The following is a 13,644-nucleotide window of genomic DNA, read 5'->3' on the forward strand; positions in this document are numbered from 1 at the left end:
TTCCGGATGGCCTGTTTTATTGAACATTTATCCTGATTTCTTCTTATGGAGATTAGATAATGTTGGCTATCTAATGAACAGCCATTCCAGTTTGTTTGCAGGGAGGTTAGATGATGTGTCAAACCATTATCCTGCACTTTCTAGCATATTTCCCCATCACTTTCCTTAGCACAACCTCCCCACCCTGTCCCCCATCTTTTAGGGAAGTGAATTTGTTGCACAAGACCTCCCAATCAACTGCAATTTTACAATCTGAATTTGCCAGTATGTGATTGGATCCAACCAGAAGATAGTGACAGCCTGGAAGTGACCTGATGTACCATGACTGTGAGGACAAAAGAGTGGTGAAAGGGATGGATTTTTCTTTGAGTGGCAGGCAGGTGTGCCTTGTATTTGTCAGAATGCTTGAAGGCCAAGGAAGTGCCTGAGGGCTTATCCACACTCACCTTTCCTCCACTGTTTCTAGGCATGGTCCATGATTTAAAACATTGTGTCCAAGCCCACCCTCCCACCCTTTCCCCCCCCCTCTGGCATTTTCTTTGCAAAAATCTGCTCTTTAAAGTTCAAAAAGAGCAGGAAAGAGCAAGGCAAAAGGTAAGTGTGGATAAGCCCTGTGTATTACTGTGCCCCAAAGCACAGTTTGTCCCTTCTTCAGATGGGTTCAAACAGTACCCTGCTGCTATCAGTGATTCTGGTAACTGCCATAGCTATTTTAGTCACTCTGACACATGACTTGAGAATTACATTTTGGAAATTCCGTTCTTGGATTCCTGACACATTGCAAGCCCTGTACCCAGTAGCTAGCTTTCTAAAAGCTGCCTGATTTTAAAATGGAAGTGCACCTTAGCTTCTTTCTCCTTCATGGCTGGTTCTTGCCTTCCATTCCTCGCTTTACACAATGGAGAGGGAGGCAGAGTGAGAGGAAAGGCTAGGATAGTTTAAATTAAATTACAGTGATGATACAATTAGATGAGCTGTATATTGTTCATTTAGTTTTCTGGTCCTGGGAAATGTAATTAGCATCAGAGTAAGTGTCAAATTGTGGACATGCTGCACCTAATAAAAAGTTCTCAGAACAAATTCAGACTCTCTCTTTAATTGATCTGTGTAACTGAGCTTCAAGAAGTCTATAAAGGTATAATAGTGAAGAAGCCAAGTTCAGGAACATATCTTAAACAGCTCTTGTTCTTACTGCAGTGTCTTTTTAAGCTTCAAAGATCATTAGTGTGAAGGGCAGGAGGCAAAAAATACTGTACTATTGATCAAGCAAGAACCAAAGTTCAGTATCCTAATACTGAAATCCTAATATTCATATCAGGCCTGGCCAATCCAGAGCTTCATACTGCCTGAAAGTCACATTTGCCGGTTTTTCAGAGCTTTGTTCTCTACTGTGCCTTAAGGTGGTTGTGATTTGTCAGCACATGCAGTCTTGATTGGCTCAGCCAATGTGATTCCCAGTTCAAGGCTTTATGTCCCTGTGACAGAGTGGGCCCTTGAGGGTCACGTGCACCACACAAATTAAATGGAAATGCAAACAGCTGCTGTCACAGAGTAGACTCCAGTGTGGGCAAGCCCCCAGGGCAGCCATGCTGCTTTGTTTCCAATAAGTGCATGTCCAGTAGCTGCCTGCTGAAATGTTGTAACTCCAGAATGGTATTCTGGACAGTAGTGGTAGCTGGGCTTTGGAACTTGAGTGCTAGAGAATAATAGTTATAGGGGAAGTTCAAGGAACTGTGCAGGGCACTAAATTCTGACCTTTACAAAGCTCCTGTCTGGCTTTGGGGATCTTACCAAATACTGTCCAAACATTTAAACTTTCCTTGGATGCTATAAGGCCTAGAAGCTGACTAGTTTTAAAACAAAAACAAATCATTGAGATTATCAGAATACAAAATTTCCCACCGCATACCAGAGTTTGCACCTGTGCAGCAGCTTTACAGAATTCATGTGGGTGTGCATTTTTATTATGAGTCTATTATATCTTAGTCACTGAACTCAAAGATAGTCTTTTCTTGTTTTCAGATGAGCGGGAAGCCGTGCAGAAGAAAACCTTCACCAAATGGGTGAATTCTCACCTGGCACGTGTGACCTGTCGCATTTCTGATCTCTACATGGACCTCAGAGATGGAAGGATGTTAATCAAACTGCTGGAGGTTCTTTCTGGAGAGCTGCTGGTAGAATTCCCTCTTACTTTCGCTCTTCTATGGTACTAACAGTGCATAAGATATATGAATTCTTGCCCTAAGGAAAATAATAATGCTCTTCCTAAGTATACTTCTTGGATTACGAAATTCTTATTCTGCATAGAAAACAAGGTGCAAATTGTGTGTAGAGCATCAGGAGTAATGATTGTGGATACAGGTTTTTCACAGTGTATACTGGCACCGGGAATCCATTTTGTGTTTTCCATTTTGGAATTAGTTTAACCTGTAAAGTTACTCTAATGCAGGCTGTTTTTCAACAGCCATCCCTTGCGTGGTGTCCTTCATCTTCTCCTTTCAGCACATGGCACATTGTAATCTAGATGAGATAAGATGACCATTGGAGAACAAGATAAATGGAAGATTGTGGTTTGGTGTTGTGGACTGGGTCTTACAAAAGTGAGCTTTGTTCTGGTTCCATGGTTGTATGATATCAGATATCATATACACATACCATGTTTTGCATTTTTTGCTTTTGAGAACAAAAAGTAGGCAGCACGTTTAAGTAGGTGAGAAGAATTAGTAGGCAACTTTGTAATATGTAGCTGAAATGTATGTATGTTCTGCGTATTTGGAAACCTTCCATTTGTCATTATTTTAGCAAAGGTTTAGAACCTGCGCTATTGAGGACATCCCCTTTTGCTATTGCAAGAATTAGAATTTGTTTCTTAAAAGAGAGTAGATGCAATGTGGATGTTCTTCCTTCAGGGAATTGGGTGATGGCCGAACACTCTTAGAAGTCTAAATACCACCTTTTCCTCACTTCATAGCCCAAACCCACCAAGGGGCGCATGCGAATTCACTGCCTGGAGAATGTGGACAAGGCCCTGCAGTTTCTCAAGGAGCAACGGGTACACCTGGAGAACATGGGCTCTCATGACATTGTTGATGGCAATCACCGTCTGGTGCTGGGCCTTATCTGGACAATCATCCTGCGCTTCCAGGTGAGTGCTAGGCCAGATCCCCACAAAAAGACAAAGAGGAGGTTATCAGTAGGATATCATGTTCTGACAGCAGCAACAAACTAGGGTTTATACCTGTTGGCAGATTACTATTTGGGGTTTTCATATCCACATTCTTGCTTGTCTAGGGTTGCAATATTTCAGAAAGTGAAAATCTGGATGGAAAAGTTTTTTTAGTTTTGCCCAAAGTTGATGAATTTTTTCAGTAAAATAAATAAATCAATGATGTTTCTGAGCTATTTTTAAGGGAAATTGGCAAAAACAACACTGCTGACATTGGTTGCCATATGTTCGGATTTCCCCGGACTGTATTCTAGGCATGTCCAGGAAATTCCAGACATATGCCAACCTTATGCTTTTCATATGCTGAAAATTAATTCTTCCAGGCTGGAGCAAGTTGCCAGCGTAGAGTTTTTATAGAATGGATGAAGCCATGTCTTCTATTGTATGTTAATAAATATTGCTCTATTGAATTGTAGCCATTAGCACTCTTTGACTTTTCACGCCGCTAAAGGACATAAAGAAAGCAGAGAAAGAAGCAGGAGATCTTGCCACCCAGGGATGGGAAAGTCTGCTGTGAGGCTTGGAGGAAGGAAGAGCAAGCATACTCCTGAACTCTTGAGCTCCCAAAGCATGAAATTTCTCTCTCTCTTTCTTATAAAAGCAGCATCCCTATCACTGTCAAAAGCCCTGTTTATGGTTTCCCCAAGCTCCACTGGAAGGTTTCAGTGCAACTCTCAATGACAATTTCTTCAAGGATGAAATGTTGCTTCCATAGTATTGTAACTTCTGTTGCATCGACCATTGTGCCAGAGATAAGGCTGTCCCATAATCTGAGTATGTGTGCTAGAATTGCTCTCAGGTGTCATTTTAGGCTGGATCATGTCTATTTGTTCTGGGGCTTGTGCAAACAAGTTACACATACAACTGCTGCTGTGGGCAGCAGCTAATCCCTTTTTGGTTGTACTAATCTGACCCATTGTGATATGAAAGGATGCTGGTGGTTTTCAAAGCAGTTCAAGTGTAAGCCTTTTTGGAGCAAGACTGTGCCTTTCTGCACTGTCCAGCACAAAAGCCGACATGCGGCAGTTTATACTTAGCAATGTTAATAACACCCTAGCTGAGAATCCATCTTTTTTTTTAATGCTGCAAATAAGATGTCAGGAGAAGATGAAATGTTTGGTATGTTTGCAACTCGTTCAGTGCAAACCTATGCATGTTTACTCAGAAGTAAGTCTCACTGTGTTCATTGGGGCTACATAGGATTGCAGCCTGAATCACTGGGAGACCAGTGACTGAAGGTAGGGTGGGTTTTTTCTTCTTCTTTAGGTGTATTACCAGAAATAGGCGCCCTGAAATAGGTGCCTGTCTTACAGTTTTATATTGTATTATAACATTCATATTGGATTTTCAACTTTACGTTATAAATAATGTTGAGAATTTAACTTTAGTTTGCGGTGGTGGATAATCTAACCACCCTTATGTGATGTGTTAGATGTGCAGAAACAGCCAGATCCTGAACTTCCCTTTGCCATCCTGTCAGACATGGTCCCTTGGAGTCTTTTTAGCGGGAAGTGATCTCTAAATGGGCAGCAGTAGACAGCATGGCGGTTAGATCCTTATGAATAAGGGTAGGGTCTAGATCAGTGTCTTAGTGACAGAAGGGCCAAAGCTGGGCTTGGATTCAGAGGTTGACTAATAATTTTGGAAACGACATCAGAAATGTTTTGCCAAGAAGCTCGTCACACTCCCACCCTAAATGTATAAAGCTCCCTCTCTTTTTGCGGTCCCACCAATATTGGGATGAAGTCGCAAAGGTGATGCGAGAGAGCTTGACCAGAGTCCAGTGCCAGCAGAGCACTACCTTCAGCATTGCCTCCTGGACTTTGGCCAAAATGGTCTTTATAGGAGGCTTTGCCCATATTTTACTCCAGGGGTCTTCATATAGTGTTGTGCCTAGGTCGTATTCTCATGCCTAGCGCAATCCATCTGCATTTCCCATCTTGCGGTCAATCAGCAGTTTATAAATAAAAGAAACAGAACCATCTGAGTACGAAGCAGAATGTTCAAAAACCGTGGTGAAGCACAGACTAGTCACTTCCTTGAAAAACCTTTTAAGGAACGTCCTAATCTCTAACGACTTAAGCCAGGAGTGTTTAACACCCTGAAACTTGTCATGTAAGACATTCCTTGTATAGGTCTCCCTCTAGTCATTAAATCTCTAATTTTGTACAACCCTTTTTCCTTCCACCCCTGATATGGAGCATATGTATCTTGAAAGTGGAAAGCAGGGGCGATTAAGAAAAGGTAATAAGGGGGAGTCCCTGGAACAAATACAGTGGTGCCTCGCAAGACGAAAAGAATCCGTTCCGCGAGTCTCTTCGTCTTGCGTTTTTTTTGTCTTGCGAAGCAAGCCCATTAGCGGATTAGCGCTATTAGCGGCTTAGCGGGCTTAGCGGATCAGCTAATAAGTGGCTTAGCGGATCAGCTGTTAAGCGGCTTAGCAGCTTAGGATCAGCTGATAAGCGGCTTAGCGGCTTGGGGAAAAGGGGGGGAGGGGAAAACCCCGCAGGAACTCGCAAGACATTTTCGTCTTGCGAAGCAAGCCCATAGGAAATTTGTTTTGCGAAGCACCTCCAAGACAGAAAACCCTTTCATCTAGCGGGTTTTCCGTCTTGCGAGGCATTCGTCTTGCGGGGCACCACTGTAATAGTGTTCAAGGTGGAGTGGAAATGGTGCGGTGCAAAGTACACTTTGGAATGGCAATATTGTTCAATAGAAGAGGCATCATAATCCATTTACTGTGCAAATTCAGCAGATTCCCCCTTCCCCATGTTGTAATGATGTGAAAGGACTGTTACCTTTGCTAAGTTGTGTGTGCTAAGAACCTGAGATGCACATACTGATTCACAAAGCATCTGTAGTGATAGGCCTTTAGAGTGGAATATTTTTTATTTCAATTTAGATCCAGGACATCATTGTTCAGACTCAAGAAGGCCGGGAAACCCGTTCCGCGAAGGATGCATTGTTACTCTGGTGTCAAATGAAAACTGCTGGGTATGATGACTGCTAATATTTCCAACTCAATGAATGCACTGTGACCAGTTGACTTAAGCCTGCAGAACCAGCTAGGGAAACCTGGATGGGACCATGATGTTGGGCCATGTTCCTACTCAGTTCTTACAAATGATGTAACTAAATCTCTCCATCAAAGTATACCACAAAGGACAGAGATCTTTCAGGACTGTCTCATATGGTTGTTTTAAAATGGGGCATATGACTGTTTTTATAATTGTCCTCATAATATTCTCCTTTGTGCCACAACGGCCCCGTTCTCTGTAAAGAATCCAAGCACAGCTTCTCTCCCCTCCACCGCAATTACCCTGGTATCTTTTGCTATTTATGAAGGCTTAGGCCTTGTAATTGATTACTTATATTTTTGAAGGAATCTCTTTTGGATTGTCCTATGTTTGGGACAAGTTGAAAATATTTAAAGTGTCTTCCAACATTGCACTTTGGTGGGTGTACAAATTCTCGCAGTGGAGGGGAGCAAGAATCCCAGGCAGGGCATCTCTGGGGGCCTGTTCTTCCAGCTCTCTCTGTAATGTAGCCACTGCACATGCTGACGTCTTGTTTCAAGTGCCATGAACTGAGTCATTTGTGGGCAGACTGATAATGCATGGAGAACTCTCTATAGGGCTTTTTTATTTATCACTTTATATGCTTGAAAATCTACTTCAGGAGGGTGCAAAAAGCCCAAGCATCCCATGATATGTTGACCTTGACATGACTGTCTCAGCGCAGATGAAACTAGGAGCCAGAACATTTCCATTTTCACAGTGAGGAGAATCAATTGCAGGAGTAGCCCCTCTGATCCTCATCATTATTATATTGTTTTAAAATGGGAAATCTGCTTCCAGTATGATTAACGGAGCATATATCTTTGTGCATTTTTGGAGTGCATAGAAGGAAGTAGCTAGAAAGGATGGAAACAGCCTGTGGGCCACAGTCAGCATTCATCCAACCCGGCGCCCTTCAGATATTCTGAGCTACAACTCCCGTTATCCCTAGCTATGTTGGTTGGGGCTAATGGGAGTTACAGTCCAAAGCAAGTAGAAGGCACCAGGTTAAGGAAGGCTGAGCTTGTCCATCCCATGGAATGCTAATTGGTCTTTGCTGGTCTTAGAGCAGAATTCAGGCGCTACCAACATGGTGCCTTCCAGAAGTTGTTGGACTACAACTCCCATCATACCTGACCATTGGCCATGCTAACTGGTGCTGATGGGGACTGGAGTCCAACAACATCCGAAGGTAACCATGTTGGCTACCCCAAACCTGGATGATCAGAATTGTCCATCCAGACCAAACATCCTTCTTTTTATGGAGCAGCACCTGCACTTTGAAATGCAAACTGTGCCTGTTAGCATTTCCCACATCTGCCTTTTAATTAAAAGTTAATTCTGGTGTTTTCCAAAGTACAAGATGGCTCAAAAATGTAACTTGTGCCAATCGAATTGTGCATTGGTTGTTTTCTCTTTTAGAGAAAAACTTTTCCCTATATAAAAAAATGTCTGTAATTGGATTACCTTTTTGTAAACTCTTGGACTGAATTATAAATCCTTTTGTCTTTCCTGCTATTTCCCTTTGTATTGCAGCTATCCCCATGTTAACGTCACCAATTTTACATCCAGCTGGAAGGATGGCTTGGCATTCAATGCCCTTATTCACAAGCACAGGTAAGGACTGGGGACAAGCCCTTTAGAGAACTTAAGTGCAGTGGGTTGATGGACACCTGAATGTTTTGCTGGTGTTCCTGAGCTAGCCTAGTAATGATGAGTGTATGTGCACACATTTGGCCTCATCTTTCCTCCATGAACTCTGCCTCCTTTCCTCCACTAGTTTGCTGTAAGTCTCAATTATCATTCTTACTATTTCTGCTATTTGGAGGTGAGTGGCATTTCTTATGTGTCCAAAATGTCATGATCCATGAACACAAAAGAACAAGTCCAATGAGGACTGAGCATGCCCAGCAGTCGTGGAACGCTGAAATAGACTTGCATTCAACCAACTTTTTACTCAGAGCAGACCCATTGAAATGAAAAGTCCTAGGTTATTCATGGCCATGAATTCCCATGGATTCCCATGAATAAAAGTTAGGTGAATATAACTCTGAATGTTGGGGAGGAGGGAGATATTGTGTGTGAGGAGGAACAGAATGGAGTATCTCACTGACAGAGATGCCGAAGAGGAGCAGACCACACTGCAGCATTTTGTTGCAGGCCTCACTGGTAAACTTAGCTTTCACTTCCTTTTGCATGGTCAAGTTGGCCTACCACACTGCGTGCTTTAACTTTCCCACTGTCCTCTTAATTTTTAGGCCTGACTTGATTGACTTTGAAAAGCTAAAGCACTCGAATGCCAGGCACAACTTGGAGCATGCTTTCATTGTGGCGGAACGGCAACTTGGCATCACCCAGCTTCTTGACCCAGAAGGTGAGTTTGTTTGGCTCTGTGCCTGCCCTTTTTAAATTGAGAATTGAGCTGACGAGGCAGATGAGAATTATACAGAAGAAGTGTCCGTAAGTGCTGAGGAAATGGTGGTTCACCTGAGGAAGCCTCTGAATTGGCTGCAGAATGTCTGACTATAGAATATCATGAAGTTATGTATACATAAAGGTGGATGCAAAGCTCTGAGGTTTTTTTGCAGCTGTAAGCTCTCTCACAGCACAATCCACCAGAAAGCTTTTCCGTTGCTGCTTTGCTCTGAAATGAAAGGGAGTTACAGGGAGACCTCAGTCAGCAGAGCATGGGACTCCTCATCTCAGTGTCGTAGTTCAAGTCCCATGTTGGTCCAAAGACTCCTGCCTTGCAGAGGAGTGAACTAAACAACCCTCGCAGTCCCTCCCAACTCCATGATTCCTTGATTCTAAATCTTTCTGTATTCTTGTGCATGCATTTTTTAATCAGAGCCTTTGATGCTGTATTTTTAGTCTGCTGTTCCTGATCATGGGTTTTATTATGATGTGTTATGTGTGTTTTGTTGTTCAGGTTGTTTTCCTCCTTTCCTATATTTTTATTTATGAGCCACATTCAGTCTGAACAGAAAGGAAAGCTATAAAGTCCAAAATTTAAGCCCTGCACATAGACACAAATCAGCCACGCTGCATGCAGTATGAAAAAGTTCTTGGTGGAAGTCATTCCTCCAGTTGTGCTCCATGAATGTTTTTCTGTAAAGCCAGCATAGCTAATGGTTAGGAGTGATGGGAGTTGTAGTCCCAACAGCAGAGAGGACCACAGATTCCTCCTGGTTTGACAGCTGTGGAGTGCATTAAAAAACAACAACATCCCCTTAGCACTAGTCACAACTTTGGCGGTTTAGGCCTTGGGCGGAATCCTATAGTCTTCATCCAATTGGGTGGTGGTGAAGTGGTTCTCTGCAGTGGCTATAACAGGGTACCCCATTAGAGGGGTCTGGAGGGAAGTCTCTGTCCCAAAAGCCAGTTGCATAGGGCCAGTGGGCCATAGAGCTTCCCTCGGCGTTGGGGGGCCATCCACGTAAACCTGCGTTTTGCAATGGATCCACCCCCGAATAGACCCTGTAATGCTTCAGTTCCCCAGTGGGGGGGCTGAGAGGGATACACGCCCAGTGCCTATGCCAAGGCGTCTGAATTCAATAAAGTTTCGTCCATATTAAATCCCAGACCGTTGTTGTGTCCATTCATTTTCTCTCCTTAGCAGTTAGGCGTTCCAGATGGGGGGACTCTGTGGCTGGGCACGCAATGCAAAATTCTTCCACAATAGTTTCTCCTACAAGGATGGGCAGTGTTTTTGTTGTTGTTGTGTGTGTGTGTTTTTAAAAATACTTTGTAATAAAGAATTGGGGAAAATGTCCCCCCTGTGTAGCCAGGAGATGGGTGGGTGGGTGGGAAGGGGAAGAAGCGAAGATCTTCCTGGGACTGGTCCAGACGGTCTATCAAGTGACAGAAGTGGAATGGGAGCAATGAAGCGGTGTGTCAGCTCAGTTGCAATCTGAGTAGGCTGTGGAGTTCTCTTGCTGTGAAGAGCGAGGTGTGTGTATCTGAGTGTGCTGTGTTGCTTTCAAGGGGTGGGGGGTGGCAGTGCACACCAGCTCAGCTCTGCTCCATCCACTTGCTGTGTCCTGGGCTGTAATGACATGGCAGATGCTACAGTGATCCTCAGGTATTGGTCATCACCTGAATGCACAGGAGGCACTGGATCTCACTTGCTCTCACTGCTTTCTAGAGTTCTCCCAATGCTGGTGGTGCATGAAATCTTTTCCTTCCCCCCCCCTTTTTTTACACCAGCAACTTCTTGTGGGTGCTAAAAATTGCTTGCAGGGCCTATAGTTCACCATGCCTGGTTAGGTGAGAGGGAGTTTGTGCCCAGCAGTTAGTCAGCTAATTAATTACCAAGCATGGCTTTCTTGAAGTCAGAATGCAATGGTGCTGAACCCCATTATACAGTTTAGATGACACACTTACCCCTAGAAATTGTGGGAAGTGTTCCTGCTCCTCAGTAAGTTGTCTTACTGTTAGAAGGCACATACCTCTTTCCTTTCGACATATTGCATATCCTCCCCATGGAATTCAGTACAGTTGAGGTTGTAATTATTTTGCTTTTGTTTGTTTATTAGAGAGTCAGGGCTGCTACATGCATTATTCCATTTAGGAAAACAAGTTATTATGCCTCTATCTTTCCTCCCACACATTCCATTGTTTTCTTATCTGAGGTTGGCTGGGCGGTGAGGTGTCTTGTTCTGCTACATTGTGGTGTTCTGCTACAAATTGGAAAACAAAGCTCTTGGGCACAGTGTAGAGCTCTCTTGACATTCTGTTTTCTATTCAGATGTCTTCACGGAGAACCCGGATGAGAAATCTATCATCACCTACGTAGTTGCTTTCTACCACTACTTCTCCAAGATGAAGGTGCTTGCTGTGGAGGGGAAGAGAGTTGGAAAGGTAAGGGCATGGTCACATAATACCACCGTACAGCAGGCAAGTCCCCTTTCCGCCCACAGAAAACAGTTTCTTTACTACTTCCCTACTAAGCCATAATCACTGATAAGCAACAAAGGCCAGTAATTTGCTGCAATGGCAGCCCTGCCGCCTCTCAACCTCTTGTGCTAGGCTGGCTTTCTTCACATATAGTCTAGTCCGTTTAATAGCTCTTCTTTGCAGCTATTCTAGTTTGAACTTGTTATTACTGAATACGAACAATATTGTATTATTGTTTATTTGACATAGCCATCCCTTTCCTCAAAAATGTCTCTAAACTACTAAAAAATCCATTAAATACATAAAAGCATTACAATAATTTAAAAATCATAAAGAAGGCTGATCGCTGAAGAATTGATGCTTTCGAATTATGGTGCTGGAGGAGACTCTTGAGAGTCCCATGGACTGCAAGAAGAACAAACCTATCCATTCTTAAGAAAATCAGCCCTGAGTGCTCACTGGAAGGACAGATCGTGAAGCTAAGGCTCCAATACTTTGGCTACCTCATGAGAAGAGAAGACTCCCTGGAAAAGACCCTGATGTTGGGAAAGATGGAGGGCACAAGGAGAAGGGGACAACAGAGGACGAGATGGTTGGATAGTTGGATAGTGTTCTCCAAGCTGCCAACATGAGTTTGACCAAACTGCGGGAGGCAGTGGAAGACAGGCGTGCCTGCCGTGCTCTGGTCCATGGGGTCACGAAGAGTCGGACACGACTAAATGACTAAACAACAACAACAATTTAAAAACAAATGTACAGTGGTGCCTCGCAAGACGAAAAGAATTCGTTCCGCGAGTCTTTTCGTCTTGCGATGTTTTTCGTCTAGCGAAGCACGGTCCGTCGCAAGCGGCTTTTTTAAAAAAGCGCAAGACGTTTTCATCTTGCGAAGCAAGCCCATAGGGAAATTCATCTAGCAAAGCAACACAAAAACGGAAAACCCTTTCGTCTAGCGAGTTTTTCGTCTTGCGAGGCATTCGTCTTGCGGGGCACCACTGTATAAAGAATACTCCATTCCCCTTTACTCTTTGATTCCCAGAATGCAGCTGATTTACTCAAGCCACTGAGAACTGAGGTAGCCCCTATCATCATATATAGACCCACCTTGGTTCTGTTAGTATCTTGGTTAGGCCCTAACTGCCAGAGGTTGTGGAAACTTCTGACAGAAAATTAACTGTGAGGGGTGAGAGACTCTCTGTTAACTACCAGGGAGTGGCTTTTCCCTTTTCCTTGCCCCGCCCTCAAACCCCAGGAGCCTTCATAAGGGAGTAGTATGGTTACTAAGAAGTTTGTGTGTGATAACTCAGTTTTAGTTCCTCTGCCTTAACATTTGGTGGCATCTTGCTATTCTCACACTTCCTTTTACAGCTGGACAGGTGGTTATTGTTAATCTTCCCTGACAGGCCTGAGACTTCCAGCCTGCCATGCAGCCCAGAATTTCTAACGTCAGGCTTGTTGACAGTGCAGAAGATTTCCGTATGCAGGATCTGTAGGTTGACAACGGGCTTGACATATTTCCTTGAGCAGCAGGTGCCAGGGGAGCAACACTTTGTTTATTCCTTTCCTCAGGTAATGGACCACGCGATGGAGACTGAGAAAATGATCGATAGGTACAGTGGACTGGCTTCAGACCTGCTGACGTGGATAGAACAGACCATTACCATTCTCAACAGCCGCAAGTTTGCTAATTCTCTGGCAGGCGTGCAGCAGCAGCTCCAGTCCTTCAGTACATACCGCACAGTGGAAAAACCGCCCAAGTAAGCACCTGTCAACTGGAAGGAGGATGTGTCCCCCCCCCCCCGCTTTTTGCTGATGTTTACCATTTCCCCCCCAGTAGCTTAAACTGTGCCCATCTGCATTGTGACTCATTTGGTTGTGATCCGAGGCTTTCTGTGCAGATTGGGACATCGTGATGATGATAATGATACTGTAACAAATAACAGTGAGGAGCCAAGCTGAAGGGGAACAAGGCAGTTGATGTACCCTGAATTGCATTTTGTTACGATGCCAAAATAAAATGCAGTTTCAGTGGGTTCTTTTGGTGCAGTTCTGCTGCCTTCCTTCTTCTTTCAAACTGGAGGAATTTGGCAAATGTTGCTTTGTGAATGCCTAGCGATCCCCTGACCTTGAGTTTCAAAGAGAGGAAAAGGAAAAATGCCCCCCCCCCAATAACTGTTAACCAAGGGTTTCTAGACATAAAGATGACAACTTGATGGTAGCTTGAAAAAGATACCACGTAGTGCTGGTGTTATGTTTTAGAGGCTACAATCCCAAAGACGCTATTGCATATGTGTAGGTTTGAATCAACCCCAAATAGCTATAAGGTGCTTGTGTTCCAGTTTTTTAAAAGAACTTTTGTCACTATCATTCTTTTTAATTTATTTTTATTTATTATTTATCTGCATGCAAATTGCAATAACTGCCCTAAACGCTGATAAGTTAGACTTCTGGATAGATGATTAGTTTATT

General features: G+C 43.6%; 1 protein-coding gene across 9 annotated transcripts in view; it reads left to right on the forward strand.

Annotated features, from left to right (window-relative positions):
* Nucleotides 1-13,644, forward strand: part of SPTB (spectrin beta, erythrocytic) — a 91,492-nt gene that overhangs the window by 40,325 nt on the left and 37,523 nt on the right. For all 9 annotated transcript variants that reach the window (XM_081203612.1, XM_081203608.1, XM_081203609.1 and 6 more), the window contains 7 exons: nt 2,023-2,174; nt 2,972-3,145; nt 6,129-6,220; nt 7,819-7,899; nt 8,541-8,656; nt 11,030-11,142; nt 12,745-12,932. In XM_081203612.1, the coding sequence (XP_081059738.1) occupies nt 2,023-2,174; nt 2,972-3,145; nt 6,129-6,220; nt 7,819-7,899; nt 8,541-8,656; nt 11,030-11,142; nt 12,745-12,932 (916 nt within the window). The remainder of the gene's footprint in view (nt 1-2,022; nt 2,175-2,971; nt 3,146-6,128; nt 6,221-7,818; nt 7,900-8,540; nt 8,657-11,029; nt 11,143-12,744; nt 12,933-13,644) is intronic.

The sequence above is a fragment of the Podarcis bocagei genome (genome assembly GCF_964188305.1).
Source record: "Podarcis bocagei genome assembly, chromosome: 1".
Classification (NCBI taxonomy): domain Eukaryota; kingdom Metazoa; phylum Chordata; class Lepidosauria; order Squamata; family Lacertidae; genus Podarcis; species Podarcis bocagei.